We start from the raw sequence: 18,040 nt of genomic DNA, 5'->3' as shown, positions 1-18,040 counted from the left end.
TGCATTTAGCTCGGGTATTTGAACCTTTGCCTTTTGATCCCTAAAACAAGAATGCGGCACATTTCCGCGAAAGGGTTCATTATAATAACATTATCTAAGATTAATCATTCTAACTGGAATAATAGTACGCGATATGAATGAAGGCGGGTTATTATTAATAATATTAGACCAGGCATCATTAATTACACGCTAATTGAGAGGTTTTAAATGTATGTATTAAAATTATTTAGTAACATGTCACGGAGAACCAATGTACGTTTTGACGTTATTCACACACACATCAAAACATGGCTCTTCGAAGTTTCTTCCGTGTGTTTTTGCTTAGAAACTTTTCCATTGAAATGGCACAAACTAGTGATAATTAATTATGTTGGCCTTTCAGAAAGCGTTGCGTCGCCATGGTGGGATTTATTTTATTATTGGTCTTGGATGACTAGTTGCTAGTTGATTACATTTCCCTTTGATTGTGCCGATTAGTTTTGAAGATATCGTTAAATATGTTACGTAATGAATTGTCGGAAAAAAACGCGGATTAAAAGCCTTGTGAACAATAATTCAACACGTAACGAAATTGGGTACAAATCAAATTGCGTCTACATTTTTCTCCGTATGTCTACAATGCAAAGGTGTGACTAATCAAAGTACACAATCATCTAATGATTTTTTTGACCCGCATCCTATGGGATTTGGAGCGATTGAGAAATATATTCAATCATTAAATTTTTCACAAATAAGAATCAGATTTGTGCATTATCATTTCAATTTAAACATCGATGATGTGATTCTTCCTTAATAATAGTATGGCTTTAGAAAAACTAAATACGTATTATTATAATATATTAGATACCGTGTTGGTCTAAGATTAAACATTTAATCCAGATAAGATGCTTGCTCTATCTTATACATACAACAAAGATTGTTTTTCGTGGATCAAGAACTGTCGCTTCTATAAAATAACAGAAAATATTTCTGTTATTTTATAGAAGGATGACGGTAATTTATTTCTCCAGAAACAGTGTTTTATAAACAAGAGATTTTGCCTGAGGACCATAAGACATTGTGGTTCTACCGCTGAGAGCTTCGTTGTAATCTCTCCTCCTGTTAAATGCTTCTTTCGCTAGAAATATGGATAGGTTTCTGCAGAACTATTAGCGAAATGCCTTTGCCTGTTCAAAGAATTCAAAGCAATCAGCAAGCGTGTTCGACGATAATATATTTCACAGAGGCAAAACGTTGTCAGAATTGGACGGGATTTTCGACGATTTGTCTTTACCTACGCCCGCGGGGTCACGACATTCAGGATACACTTTACAAACAGGTACGTATGACTGTGCACCTGATTAACCTATAAAGTAAGGTCGTGTAAAGTGGAAACACAAATCCCGCACTGAGTAATTCATTCACAGGAGGGCATAATTCAGAACGGGTCATGCCCGACCTTCATCCAAACTTTCGTTTGTGATACAATAACATTGATACAGCGTAATTTTGATCGATGGGCAACGCCAAACAATCCTCGCGGCTGTCGACTGGCTTTTTCACAGTCGGGTCAGAGGTCGCGTTAGAAAGCCGACACGAGAAATATTATCGTGTGTGAATTATACTCGCCTTTTTTGTTTTATGTTCCGACAAGTTTGAAAGTAAACGGGCATGTTTGCGAATGGCGAGGTGACTAGCCAATAATCAACATGTTGAAATTGAGAGCTAAATTTTTTACGTTGTGAAATACTTTACGCGATTTCGAAATGTTTGCGGGATTCGTGTGAACATCGCGAGGCGATACAAATTAATTGTAGCTGGATCGTTATTGGAAATGAATCAAATATTTACAAAAAAATATAATTTACAAATATTATGAAATAGGCAGCAATGTGAAGCATTGGGTAACCTCACGTAAACCACTAATCGAATAAAGTTACTTCATACAAATGACCTATTCAGCAAAAGCAAGATCTTCCACATTTTTATTTTAGTTAATATCGTTATAAATAATTGATTTTAATGATTCCAACATAATTTAATTGTTGAAGCCTTAATACACGGAGAAAAATTACTAATATTGAATATTGCTTATTTATGAAAAAATCTATTCAAATTATTTGTAATCCATAATCCATGATGTCAGTATATATACGTGTTCATAAAGATTCTATTGTTTTCGTATTTCATCATTGCATATTATCAAGGCAAAATGCAGGTAAAAATACGTTTTTCGATATTTTAAGAAATTACTAAAAGTTTCTCAGGAAACGGCCTGCAAGCCTGTTTATACCGGATTACCAATAATTTGAAGAGATTTCAATTAATTAACCATACTCCTTTTTCTCAGTGTAAACAATTTTGAGAAGTCAAAGTGATAAATATGTTAATAAAATTAATCATTGCTCATTACTATTGACCAACAACTGCAGTTCATTAAATGTCTATGCTTATTATATTAGTGTGATAACATAATCATGCACACCTAATTGAAATATCGCTAGAAATTTACCAATAATACCTTTCACCAGCTCTCATACTATTAATTATATTGTAACATCAGATATAAAATGTATTAGTTAATTGTGAGTGCGTCCATGTAAACAAGCCAATACAATTAAATTAAATAACACGAATGATTGATTGATGTTTGACGAAAGTTTATGATGAAGTATTATAACAAAACGAAAACATTAAACACTACATTTGGACAGCATAATCAACTATTTGAAACAATATCTACTTAATTATTTAATTTGATGTTAATCAAACACCAAGGTGTGGGTACTGTCGTTATTACGTTGAAGGCTCATTAAAAGCCTTATTTAATACAAATAAAATAACATTAATCACAAAGAGGGCGTTTATAACAGCGATGAATTTATACTGAAATCAAAATTAGAATTAGGGAATCACTATTCAATTAAAAGTTTCAACGTACACTCGGATTAACGAGAAGTGTGTTATAATGAGATATTTATAACAAGTTTGTATTATTAATGGTTACATTGTTTAAAATAATATATTATAATAAAATATTGTTTAACATCGTTTCGAAAGGAGTGTTGGTGTAATAAATATAATAGCCAAGGTTGTTTTATTGATTAAAGGCAGGTTTCAACTCCCCTGTCATTTTTTATAATAATCGTGACTTCATAAACACACCATACTTTTCATAACCAACAGTTCTTCGAACAATGATACGATCTTTCAGCATTAAAATCATTAATGTGATTCTTTCCAAATAGCACCTCGTTAAACAAACGCAAATACCAGGTGATTAATATATATACCCAATACCTAAGAGTGTTTTATGATGGAAGTGGTTACAGCTGGAGCGACCAGGCAAACATAAAACATTTAGGTGAATGATTGCAGTCACGATCTGCGTCAATCATTTATGCAATGCTTCTGTAACGTACAAATTATATAGCTTTTTTATATTTCGAAAGTATGAATGTGCCTTCACTAAGTCAGAGGTTAGCCAATGTTTAGAGATTTGATCGGCACATGAATAGAACACATTACCAAATATAATAACATATCGGGTAAATAAAAATTAAATGCTTTCATAAGTTCATTCATGGATTGTTTCAGATATTTCAAATTAAATTAGTAATATTATTATTCATTGTTGAGATAAAACAAATTGATTTGGTGATATTTTTACAAATAAACAAGTGAGATCCACGATGCAGGTAAAAAACAATGCAATGCTCAAAAACAATGCATCATGAATATACAATAAAATGAATAAATTACAAATGCACATGGAAAGTTTTATAGAACGGGACCTTATCAAGGGCCCATAAAGCATAAAGAGCCTTTAAAGTAGAGATGGTCGTTACCAGATTGCTAAACGCGAACTTTAAGTAGAGCAGAAAGGCAGTGAAAAAGGCACTAGGAACATATGTTTACGCAGGAGAGAGCGGGGAAAAAAGGCCTACATTAATTCAAATAGACCAAGCGCTAGAGATAAGCCGAAGAATTACACACCAGGAATTAAAATAAAATGGTCTTCGCATACTATAATAACGCACGGGGAGCAGAAACGAGCTAGAGCTCTATAAATGGTTATCTATGGATCTCGGAGACCAAAGCACCGACCACAACACAGAACGGCGATATTCTATAGGGAATGTGTTCAGACGCTTATAAACCGTGTAAAATTACGACCATGTGAAGGAAATTTGCATTTGAGCATTCGTGATAATATGCTTAGATTGTTTCCAGTGATATATTATGTATTACTTACTTTCAAGTGCGCCACTTCGAGATCTGCCCTGTACTTATTTGTTATTATTAACTGGATCATACCTGTAACAAAAGAAAAATAAATTAGCAACGTTTACATTACTTTGAGCAACGAATCACCTGGGTGAATCGTCTATTTAATGAAATGAAGAGGATTGATTCAGAACAACAACAGTTAATAGGTAGATTGTATAATATTGGTATCCATATATTTAATGCATTAATCATGATTATTTGTGTCTCGGTCTGTAACACGATGGAGCCTCCCGCTACCAGGCAAACATGTCAATGGGAAGATGACAGATGCAGGATGCAACAGCGCGTATTCGGACGGTATCTGCGGCTAGGAGGGGGGAGGGGGGAATCGGGGGGCAGAGCGGGTACGGGCTGCCGGGTGGGACGCGAAATCGCGGTTAACTAAACGTACGACCTACTTCCTCTCATTAGTTCCCGGGAACATAGAATCCATTTGTTTTGCATTTACAAAATGACTCGAAATACTAATTCGCATCATAATTAATTAACTCTTCGGTTAGATTCTCTGTGATCATCATTAATACAGCAACTATTTTGGATGTCGCATTATTATAGAATTCATTGTTTTAGAATTTTAGTCCGATCGAATTGATGCTAATGTTAATTATTAATTAATCTGAATACATTCTGGTAATGACCGCATTAACAGACTTCATTACGCAAATAGCGAAAAGCTAATTATCCTGCCAAATTATTAGGGGTCTTGAATTATGGAGCTCGTTTGCAACAAATGCTCGAAGGATAGTGTTCCCGATAAACACAAAAAGCGTCCTGTCTGAACTGCCACCCGCTGCAGTAAATAACCAGATGACAACTCAGATAAAAAGTGTCACACAATCACCAAAAATCTCAAACTGCTTTCATACTCCAACAGCTATCGAATTCGGCAGCGCGCGTTTTATATTGCCGCATTATACGTGGAAGTCGCAATTGCTTTGTTCTTATTTTCAGCCACAATAAATATGGGATAGTAGCATTATTCCCGTACGAGAGAAGAAAGAAGAAGCGGCCAAAAGATTTCGGAGCCGACTTATGTTTGTTTATATGCGCGGGAAATAAAATATAAGTGACCGGGGCCAGAGAGCCGACATGCCACTGAAATAAACACTAAATGTCTCCCATTGAATGTAAATCAGGCATTCGGGTATTTATTTATATTATGTATGATACGGGAGCAACAACGTAAGTCGGCACTAAGCTCTAAATGCAATGGAAAGCTTCGGCACCCCGGACAAAATCGCTATTTCATTTCAAACTAATTCCCGAAACAAAACTTGAAACAAACATTTTTAGGAATTTATTTCTTATAAATGCAAATAAAAATGTACATGTCTAATATTTTAGGAACACAGTGAAATTTTTTTTTAACAAACTAAACATCTGTTTACTAATCATAGTTATTCAGGTAGGGGAGTAAGGTACCTACGTTTTTATTAGTGAGATACGTAAAGTTGAACACAGTAGAAACAGCTGTCACAGTGTAATTGCCTGAAGAGTTTACAAGATTACTTTTTTAATTCAAAATTTCCATTACTGTGTTCTATATTTTATACAGTTGATGTTTGATTTTAACCTGCTATACGAACAGACAGGTGAACTGACAATCATAATTACGATACCCGTTTAATATTATTTTGAAACAAAATGCCGTAAGCGGCTTATTGTACTGGGCACAGAAAGTTGCAGTAGTTTTACGTTCTGAAACCAAATGTTGATGTCGTTACAAAAGACCTAGTATCAAAAAGGGTTAATAAATTCTATTTCTGCGAAATACAAACCCATAGAAATATCTCCCACAGTACTGTGCGCATTGGTTCCGAAGCGAAATCTCCCAGCATTAAAGCCCTTGTCGCCAAAAGGGCTTTCGGAGAGAGCAATACAGATTGGTCCACGGTGGCAGCGTCACACCGGCCGGCCATTTGTGGTCGAAACCACCCAAATGAACGAACATCAGGCTATCCCATCCCTAATATTCAAGCAGCTTAAATCCTCGCACACATATCCGCTAAATAATTCAAACCAGTAGAAATATGCATGCTGATTCACAGAGACAAACGTTGGGACTATCTAATAATTGAACCTTTCTACTGTTCAGTAAAATCATCCAAGTTTTATTGTTAAGTAATTCTCTTTCACGAAAGCCTACCAACTTGAATTATTGTACGCCGCAAAAGGTTCCTCGTTCAAAAAGCGAATTGCGAAACAGTACCGAATTAGAGGACGCAATCAGTCAGAGCTTAACATACTCTCAAATTTATCGACATACGAATAAACTGTTAGTAAATTAAATAATGTTAGTTGATGAATAATTAACAACGGAATTCAAATTACATTATGGCGCTTTATAATGTTTGTTTAAAAGCTCAAAGCTTTCATTTTCGTCGGTAGTAAAACCAGGAGCGCAAAAACGGTAGGTTGAAATGTTTATTTGAATGCCACTGGACGCTCGCTTACTGTCGAACTGATAGATAAGTACTGCCACTGCCAGAAATGGTCAAGGGTTTCCGCATAATACCAAGTATCACGCCAGCCTACCATATTATACTGAATAATGTTTAATGATGTAAGTATGTTGCCCTGATACCTAATTCTGACATAATATAATATTCATAATGCTATCAACATCTGAAAGAGAAGATTTGTGTTATAAGGAGCGAGATAAGAATAAATTTCATGTATTAATGATTAAATGACATTCATTACGTAGAAAAGTATGTGTACAATACCAATGAATTTATAAAGAAGAAGCCTTAATGAAAAGATTTCTTGATAAGGGAACATAATGAAGAAAAAAGGAATGGTTTTTCGCGTTAATTTTCCTCAGCCTTTCATGTAATTCTGCGTTAGAGATAAAGGCGAAGGCCAACATTAACTGAAATGTTCATAGGGTTTGGGCTATTTCTCAAAGATAAACAAAAGGTGTGGTTAATCTAACGCGAGTGGGCGATAAAAAATCTTGAAATATACATGAAGAAGGTAGAAGGTCTACAAGGGAGGAAAAAGGTGAAAGCGGGGAAAAGTTCTAACGACGGCGGTAATGGAAATGAAAGAGATTAAGGATAGAGTAATTACTTCTTTTGTGGCGGGAACGCTTTTGTCCAAAATACGATGACAAAAATTGGGTCTGATCTTGACTGACTTTCATAATTTCGGAGACGCTAATTTTAAGTAACTACGTGCCTACCCAAAGGAAACTGTTCAGAAAAATGAAGCGTTTATTTCAGCTAAATTTATTTATAGTAAATCTTATGTTTCCATTTACGAAGGTACTAAGACGTTTTCATTTTCCACGGTTGTCACCGTGGAAAATGAAAACTAAGGTCTAAGGTGAAAATTAAGGTCTTAGTCGGACCTGTCAGAACATAAAGATTCATATGTAGGTACATATTTAAACACCCTTACGTGATAATCTACCTATCATTAATTATTTATTATAATCTTTAACACGATCGATTAAGATCTTAATATAGGGTGCAAAAATGAAAAATTTCCCAGAGAAGTAGAAAATGCTGAAATCACATTCCTGCTAGGGAGTCAACGTGGACACAAGTATCAGGAAATAAGAGGATAATAGGAAATGTAATACAAAGGATATCGCGTGGAAAGTCTCTATCGCAGGCATCACCGCCAGATGTCGCAAAAAACCAGAGTGGCTTTCGATGAGCCATTCCGAGCTAGCCACTTGAAAATGCAGCGCCACTTAAACGATCTCAAAATCCACCGGCATTTGTGCAGAGAATGGCCAGTGTATTATTATTTGTAAAGATGGTCCCCGAATGCAGTGGGAAAGTTTGGAGTGCGGTGACCACTGGAGCCCAAAATCTAGGCTAGGTAGAACCGGAGAAGAGTGGACGGCAGTACCGTGGTGAAGTGACTGCATGCACTATTAGAGTAAAGTGCAGCCATTATTGTCCGTGTCTCTGGCGATTAGCGTTACAGGCAAATGTGTTTGTGCAGGAGGATCAGCGGGAGGAAAAACAAGCTATATCCACCCATCAAAAGTAGTGCAATACATTATTAGCAAAGAGGAAGAAAAAACAATACAAGCTCGTGAAAATAAGATACATTGTATCTATTTTACCGTAATTAGAATGCTTTAAAACAGTCGATAGAGGAGAAATAATGAACAAAGAATTTGTTATAGTAGGTACACACCATCTTAATGTTAGTATAGTAGTAAAGTGAATAGTAAATGAATATAGGTAAACCATAATATTAGGATTCTGTAACCTTCTCAAATTATAGTAAATACTACGTATTTCGAAGATGATAACTTATTTCATAACTTCCGAAGGAATGTATCAGAATTAAATTAATAATTTAGTACAGTAGTTAACGTGTTCCTAAGTTCGGTGTAACGCAGGGACTCGGTACACTGCTAGTTAGTTGGTAAGATCTTACTCTGAACAAATATGAGATTCCCGTCGAATTTTGTATTCCGCCCTGCAAATCGAATTAGCTAATTATTCCCATGTTAACTGACAAAAGTGGCGCGTTCCCAACAAACAAATCAGTTAATTAATTAAACATAAGTAATTGAGTATTCAAGTGGCATACACGAGCGATCATACCGCGGGAGTTGCGTAGGCCGTTGATTATAAACAACGCGCAGACGTTATTTTGTTTAACAATAAATTACACAGGATCGCTTTAGATATACTACAACTCGGTTGAAACGATACATTTTCATGTATTTATTGCTGCTGAGAATGAATAGCATTATGTTTCACGTCGAGTGACTATCAGAACAAAACGTTATGTCAACTCCGTCTCCAAAGGGTGATAGATAGGCAATACTCCGAGCGGATTGGAGATGGAACTGTGTTTCTCGGTGTCGTCTTTTACTTGTATTTTGATATGATGTCTGTTCTTTGTTCCCACTTTATAATTTATCTGGATACGAGAGGAAAGAACGAAGATAGAACTTCGTGTAAAATGATACTTGAACATTTTGTAACAACAATAAAAAATACTTCGTCCCAAGAATGTGACATGACCTGTTGGCCTACACACGCAGACCTTTCGAGAGAATTCTTAAGTGCCCTTCCAAAAGTTGAAACTTTAAGAAAAGCAAACTTGCTGCGTTAAACTCTCAACGTAGCTTTTTAAAATTGGACAGGTGCCAATAAACATAAGGGGGGTTTTAGGACTAAGGCGATATTCTCGTTTTACTTGTCGTAAAATTTCAACTCCAGCAATCGATAAATCAGACGCAAGCAACACTCCAATTAACTTAACATTATATTTTAAAACAACTCTTCATCAACTTTGATCACTTCATCGGTTAATCTTTATCAACCTGCGCATGTTATTCAATTTTGATAATATGAAAATGAACACCGTAATGTAATATTTTTCCGTGCTGAGGATACCCGTTGTAAGCGATTCCGGTTCGGTCAATAATGATCATTGTGATATTTTTAGTAAAATATTGATTCAAAGGTACTTAACATCGAGACATACTTTATATACGACACGCCTTTATTCCGCACGTGAGCAAATAGCAAGAAACGAACAAAACAATAAATTGTAAGCTCGGATGCATACATAAAAGACAGTGCGATATTCTTTCGTTTTAACGAGCAAAGGGTTATGTCAACGCAACATCTGAACAAGGGTACTGTCCTCAAAAATTCCGCCGCATTGCGCCCGCATGAAAAATGTGTTATGTATATTGTCCCGGGTCCAGCTGAGGGCATAAATAACAATTCAAGTTGCATTGTTGGACCTCTGACTTATTCTCCGATGATTACATATAAAATATTGTGACTTGTGGCGTCACAGGCTCTACGGATGCGCGTGGTTCGGATTATTTATGTTGGCCCCTTGATTGAGAACACTTTATGTGATAGGTGTTGGGGATTACTTGTTCATACAATGCCAGGAGAGAAACAGCAAACTGCCGGCCGATGAAGTGTGGAGATGGGAGAAAAATTGCGCTAAAATGATTCACAGGAAAACCTAAAGAGTTATTTTGGTTTATGATTTTAATAACAGCAGTTGTCTAATTTTCTTGAAATATTAACACCAAGGCGTTTTACAACATCTTTGGTGTTCACATGCTGGATGGTGTTTAGAGCTATCAACGAAATGGCGCCACCGTATATTACTGAGCTATGCATTCCGGAAAATACTGGTCTAAGGCAGTCAAGTCTTAGATCAGCGAAATCATCTGCAATTGGAAGGTTGAAAGAGCCTAAGCGAAATCCGAACACTAAGTTTGGTGATCGTGCATTCGGAGTATCCGGCCCTAAGGCATGGAATAAACTTCCTATGGAATTGAGATGTATAACCAGCCCAACAGAATTTAGATCCAAACTAAAAACTCACTTTTTCAGACACTCATTTCCATAAATCCGTCATTCTATACAAATATTTTTTTTTTCATTTTTTATACTGTAATTGTTACATTATCTAGCGATTCCGTTTATTCAATTTTTCTATTAACTTGCCTACCAATGGACAATGGACAATATCAGCGGGAACATAACAAGTCAATCGGTTTAATTGTTGGCAGATGAATCATCTAAATGCGTTTAAGATTGACGATTGATTTTATTCATTAATTTCATTCATTTAACATATATATCCAGCTAACCATAAAACACCCTAATATAATGGAACTTCCTTCTTCTTCTGGCGTTAGTAAAATTAGATTGTTAATATTAATTTTGGTTGTAAGTTGCTAAATATGTAAATACTCGTATATATGTCGTTAAGATAGTAGTTATAGGCCTTAGTCGTAAGTCACTAGATATAAGTCTTAGAGATAAGTCAGTAGTTCTAGTATTAACTATTTAAGAAATATATTTGTACAGCGCCCTTGAGGTGATTTCTCACGAAAACGGCGCTATATAAATTAGCCAAATATTATTATTATTATTATTATCTTTGAACTAAAAATAAAATGTCTTTAAACACACACGGAGAAAACTTACTGATATAAAATACTGTTAATTTATTAAAAATCTATTCAAATTATTCGAACTAATATTAAAAACGGGAGTCCAGGCTTGTAACGAATGAATAGACTTAGTTCCTAACAAAGTATCAGTCAAAAGCGAATGTATTATGATGGCGGAACACGTGTCCATACAAATACCAATATTGTCGCATTCCATCACGGTATTTATTAGGAAAAAAATACTTATTTCAAAATATTCTGTATGATTAATATTTTATCAGGAAATTGGCATGCTATAATTTTTTTAACAGGATCATTTTTCTCCGTAATTAAGCTAATTTATTAAGAATCTTTTCACATTATTGTGAAATACACAAAAATTGAATTAACAGGTTTCCTGATAAACTTTTAGTAAATTGCGAATGGATCATGATGTCAGAAAACGGGCGAAAATCCGAATATTTTTGCATATCAACGAAATTTTTTTTTATCGACATGATATTTTACCAACGCACATCTATAAAACATTCTTAAAATTTTGTTTTATTTATTTATTTATTTATTAATCTTAAGTGATCTCACATCTTCGTGTGTGCTAATAGTTTTATAAACATATAAACATGTACATTGTTTGGCAAACATAATCTTTCTTTAAATATTTCACTAAAGTCACAAAAAAAAGAAACATTAATAATTGAGATAGACATATTTTCTTAATTCATTTTTGAACTTATTGATATTTTCTATCACAGCAATTTCCTTCGGGATTTTGTTATAGAGTTGAACGGCCTGGTACATCAGAGATTTTTGGGTGCTTGTTTTTTTTCTTGTTGGCAATCTAATTTGCTTAGAATTTCTCGTCCCGTGTCCGTGTATCTCGTTATTGTAATTTATTTTTCTTTTCAGTTCCTTAGACATTCCTTATTAATAAGGCCTGTTAATTTATCGTGGCGACAAACATTATTTCTCTCCGTGCAGCGTATCTACTATTCGGACATAAACGATAGGTAATCGGTATTCATATATTGGTGAACGTCGCGGACTGTAAAAATGTTCAGAATTGCGGCATTAACTTTTTTATTATTATTTTATTTATTGAGTTAGTCTATACAATATTTGAATATAAACAAGATAATATTTATTCAAATATTTTTACAATAAACATAACATTTCTTTTTAAAAAAAAACATTCTTCAGATTTCAGGCATTTCATCACACATCTTTAGTCCTTTGTACATTAGGCAGTTCTGTGATTTTGATTTCTTCATATGTGGCAAACTAATTTTATTTACATTTCTGGTTTTCATGCTGAAAATATTTTGGCTTTTGGTTGTTTATGGCTTAATGCACAAAAGCGGCGCTATAAAAATTATCCAATATTATTATTATTATTATTAAATAACAGTCTTCTTTTATTGGAATTCAATTTAGCTGCTCTCTCATTTGATTAATGCTTGCGTATTTGCCTTTTCCCAGTATACATCTCATTACTGCAACGGCATTTATGCCAGCCTTCCAAAATATCAAATTGACAAACTTCAATCAGTGTTTAATGCAGCAGCAAGGCTCATAACCGGGTTTCAAAATATTTGCACATTTCAGAACACCTTTGTAACCTTCACTGGCTCAAGTGAACTGAAAGAATCCAGTACAAACTGTGCTGGATGGTGTGTAAATCCATCAATGAAATGGCCCCACCCTACATCTCTGAACTATGCGTCCCGGATAACACTGGTCTGAGGCAGTCAACTCTTAGATCAGCAACATCATCAGCTGTAGACAGACTGATAGAACCTATGCGCAAGCCAAATACTTAGTTTGGGGATCGCGCTTTCCGAGTATCTGGGCCGAAGACTTGGAATAAACTCCCTCCGGAACTATCCATAACAAGGCCAACAGAATTCAGGTCTAAACTAAAAACTTACCCTTTTAAGCTGTCGTACCCTTAAATTAAATATACCATTCCTAAGAGAAAGTCCAGTTATATTCAATTTTCCAATTATGTCCTAAATCCTGTATCTAAATTTTGCCATTAAACAAATAGATAATGTTAATTAAGTGTTAATCCCAAGTGACCTACCAGGTAAGTATTGTACTGTATATTATCTCCATAAATAGTTAAGTAATAACATAGATCACTGTAAAAAGGTATTATAAGTTTGTACAGCGTCCTTGAGGTGATTTTGCACAAAAACGGTACTATACAAGTTATCCAATTATTATTATTATTATTATAGCTCTATTCTGTATAACATCTAGTTTGTTCAAATTTTCTTCACTGGCCAAATATAACATAGTAGAGCAATAATCTAAATGTGTAGCAACTATAGTTTTATAAACAAAATTTTAAAAGACTGAATGATCAAAATCTCAGGAAAAATTATATTATTTCATTTAGAAAGGTGAAGTGCTGATTTAACGTCGGCGAATCTATTAGCTATACTACTCTCTTTATTTAAAGTTAGGCTTTTTGAAGAATTGGGTTCTGAACTTCGCTGCGAATTGAGTACTTATTTAACAAGTTCACGTGGGTTGTTGTTTATTTTCTTTGAATCGTAAAATAACACTGAATAGGAAATAAAACTAATTAAATTGATTGACAGCATTGTTACAAAGCTATCGTACTTTGATATCTTGGCGTAACTGCGTGACTTGTAAAGCGTATTGTATCGTCGATGGCACGGCGGAAAGTGGTGACATTAATATGACGTTCGCATTGTTGGTTTGGACGTCGCCGAATAAATAACCCAACACGTTAAATTATTGTGGCCATTTCGTATCTATTGTCAAAGACTTTCCCGCTTTATTGTGGGAATTCGTGCACCAAAACCTACTGCAAGGATCGTGACAATAAAAGCATATGAACTCCTGCCTGTACTGCAAACAATAGAGGTGTCAAAAATAAGGATCGACGTAATTCTGACAAAAAAAACATTTGTAGTGGGCGTGATGTCTACTTACAAATACATCGCCACTACATTAACTATTTGGAATCACTTGAGTTTATTACGTAATTATAAATGTTCGATACAAGAATTATTCAGAAGGACTTTATGAGGAATTGAGAACTAGCAACACCATGTCCACCTAATAGATCGCTCAGCCTGAATGAATCTAGTTTCTGTGCGGGCAAGTGATTGGAGTCCGATGTGACATGTAAAGCGGTGTTGCCAGGAAATGAATGTTGCATGCGAGAAAAAATAAATTTAGTCGATTTATGTGGTTCTTTCTCAATTCCCTATACCTTTTTTTCATCCCTGTACGAAAATAAATACTTTCTACAAATAGGAAGAAATAATCACTCCTACGGGAAACAATAACATACTCAAAGAGCAGAATAAAAAGAACCCAATAACCTCCTCACAACCTGTAATAATAGCGCCGTTTTTGTGCGAAATCGCCTCAAAGGCGTTGTACAAATATATAACACATTTCTACAATGATCTATGTTATTACTAACTATAGACTAGTCAAACAATTATCAATTTATGTATGTCCAGATTGCATCCACCGGTTCGTCGATCACAAATACACAGCACAATGAATTTGATTGATGGACATGATGCTAGAATGTAAATTTGTTATTATTCTCATTTATTTCTATTTTGTACAGGCAGATAATATATTACCAACCTACAAACCTTAGTGTAAAACAATATACATTGTAACTCTAAGCTACAGACCTAAATTAAATAAATTTTAAGATATCATAGATTCAAAGTCTTAGAGCTCGTGATATTTATTACTACGAATAATTGGTTTATATGGAGAAAAATAAGTATTGTTAATTTATTAAGAATCTCTTCAAGTTATAAATTATCCGGTTAAAATGAGATTTCAGGCCCGAATAACAAATTAAAAAATGAATTAATAAGTTTCCGGATATACTTTTAGTAAAATGAGTTTATTTTATCACGTGTTCATAAAAATCCTTATATTTTCGTATATTGCATTAAATGTTATCAAGGCAAATGCAGCTGCATGAACACGAGTTCTGATATGAGGAATTTACTAAAAGGTTATCAGGAAACGGCCTGCAATCCCTTTTTAACCGGATTACCAATAATTTGAAGAGATTTTTAATCATAGCAATAAAAAATTTTCTCCGTGTATTTCACAAACCATATTTGTTTTCATTTTTACCTCTGTGAACAGCCCTGGAAGAGATATTTTATAAAAAGATTTTTTTTTTTTAATCTGAATTAAATAGGTGTTTTATATTTCAGAAGCCTAAATTAACCTTAATAAGTTTTTGGGGCATGTTTATCATCTGCAGGTAAAATTATGCGAAGCTGAAATGAAAACCAGAAAGTGTAAGGCTGTTAATAATTCCGCTCCCGGGTGAACACAAAGAAATCACACGTGAGCCTCCGACACAAAAACAAACCAAAGAAGTAGAAGCAAAAAACAATCGACAGGCGGAGACCAATCGAAAATCGTACCAAGTCGAGATTCCAGAACGCGCTAACAACGCTGATGAATTACTGTGATCACATTCTCTTCGCAACTTCTGAACAGAATCCTGTAAGCTTGGCGATGAGGGCGGTCTCGAATTTTTGGTCCAAAGATTCGTGAATACCACAGAGAGCTGCACACGTGATGGGATGAAATAAACGTAGCCGAGATAATTGGAAATTCAATAAAACTACTTCTAGAATATCTTACTACGACTACGATGTATTAACTCCGGTTGGTCGATGACTGGGCATTATTCTGTTATACAGTACGAATGTCGTATAGTGAGTTAGTAATGGCAATAAGTTTACTCTCGAAAATAGCATTGGAACGTTATTACAGAAAAATTGTCGACGCCAGTCAAAATGAAATACACTGCACACAAAATGACAAGTCGACCAAATACGTTTCTAAGGATTACTCCAGTTATGTCCTTAAGTGCATGCCGACACTGAAGTGTATCGAAGATTGTGCACCGTGTTGAAGTAAGTTCATGTACTTATATATAGGATATATGAAAACTGCAGAGAACGCTCAATTTAAAACAATTGACGTTACATCCAGGACTCACGACACTTTATCGTCGGTCCTTTTAGCGGGAGACATACCTTTGTTATTCGGAGACCGGCCATATCAACACTGTAAGGTATTTACAACGGTTTTCATCATTATAAATGCAATTCCGTACAGAAAAATAAACCTCCGTTCTTCAATGTGAGAATATTGAGCATTATTCACGTTCAAGTGTTTGAAATAACAAACACAATGTTTCAATTATAAATTCCAGCGCGACGACTCTATAAGAACTCTCGACGAATAGAATTCCCGCGAGAAATAATATTTTGATATCACACTCGAGAGAGCATTTAAGTGACCGAAACAAAAATATAGACGCACTCAGTTAAAAGTCAAGAGTCAAAATGAAAATTTAAAGAAAACAAACGACGGCACGTAGTGATGGATGATAAATAAATGGAGTGTCACTTGATAATCAGATATAAGTCTGATGTTTATATTAGCGTTACAGCTCTCATATGAAGATTCTTCTGAGAATTCGTCTTCGATTGGTCTTCTTAATAACTACTTCACTAACGAAGTGAGTAACCGTCTGCCGAGACAAGTGCCTAAATAACCAGGGACAAAGGCAACCACAAAACGTTCCGGATTCAAGTGGCCGCGGTTCAAAGATAGCGAACAAAGTCAGATGATTTTTTATTCCGTCTGTGGGTCCAAGTCCCAATAGAATAAATTAAACAATTTGTACGTATATTAAAAAGTTTGTTGACGTCTTGATGTCTTCGACATTCAAAACATGGGTTTTTGTGACAGTCGCCGAGTTAAGCAAGTTTTAGAAATGGTAAACATGTTGAACTTACTCGAAGAAAAAATAACTTTTAACAAACAACTTTTTGTCGGCTACAACCGGAAAATAATAATAATTGTTTATAATAAATCAATTCAATATCAAGAAAAACTAAAATAAATTAAACATTTCTCAAGTTTCAATACCAATCACAAGCTTTTTTTAAGATTTCAGACCGAGAAGGCAAAAGGTCTAACAGGATGCTTTATTCAAATTCGGTCGTGCTAACGCTCAAACAATTAAATGTTTGAATGTTTCGAAAGATTTGTATCTCCAGTTTGTATTTCAACCATTACGTCCAATCAATACATCAATCAAAAGATCAATCGAATGTAGAGTGACTTTATAGCAGCATTCCCATGCACAGTGGGCCCTGGGTGATTATGCATATATTGGACGAGACAAGAATTTAAAACTGTTTTAAAGCTTACGTGTTTATATGCAATGAAATCGTTTTTTATTAGACCATAAACGTTTAGAGTATTGTTGTAAGGTTAGAAAGATAAAATGTTTTCTTGTAACAACGAAATGCTTTAAATCATTAACTATTTCTTAACAGAGTTTTTTTACCCACAGTTAGTAGATAGGCGTTTAATAAAACTTTGCAACATGTTTTTTTTATCTACCTTTAAGATTTTTAAATAAAATCGTAGGCAGTTAACAAATTTCGAGTACTAACGGATTAATAAAAGAAAACTAACGCTTGCAATCATCCTACAAAGTTAGCGTTAATTATGGTTAGGTGGCACTTAGCTAATGTAAAAGTCCTCTGGGTTTTAAATAAATAAATAACATATTAAAAAAAAGTGATTTTGGGTTAGAATATATAGTTATAGTTAGTTATATTTAAAAAAGATGTGCGGTAGTAGATAAGTAACAAGTGATTTGTAATAGATGTAGGTATATGTTACAGTGGAAAACGGTTTTCAGTTATAATTAATAGTAAAATAGTTATATTATAACTAGATATTACTAGTAAAATCTAGTTTTAACTAGAGAAAAAGCTTTCTACAACATATGCAGGGCGTCCGAGGGTAAAGTGCGCTAAG

At 34.6% G+C, this 18,040-nt stretch overlaps 1 protein-coding gene across 4 annotated transcripts in view; it reads right to left on the bottom strand.

Moving 5' to 3' along the window:
- The window catches only part of LOC149415283 (uncharacterized), a 505,487-nt gene that overhangs the window by 211,892 nt on the left and 275,555 nt on the right, over window positions 1–18,040 (bottom strand). Inside the window, exon 2 of one of the 4 annotated variants that reach the window (XM_089642255.1) lies at window positions 4,235–4,296. The exons of the other annotated variants lie outside the window; for them this stretch is intronic. Within the exon in view, the coding sequence (XP_089498381.1) occupies window positions 4,235–4,296 (62 nt within the window). The remainder of the gene's footprint in view (window positions 1–4,234; window positions 4,297–18,040) is intronic. 4 annotated transcript variants of the gene reach the window in all.

Source organism: Hesperophylax consimilis, chromosome 18 (genome assembly GCF_061612785.1).
Source record: "Hesperophylax consimilis isolate HC1 chromosome 18, BYU_Hcon_1.0, whole genome shotgun sequence".
Taxonomy (NCBI): domain Eukaryota; kingdom Metazoa; phylum Arthropoda; class Insecta; order Trichoptera; family Limnephilidae; genus Hesperophylax; species Hesperophylax consimilis.
This window is presented reverse-complemented; position numbering and strand designations above follow the sequence as displayed.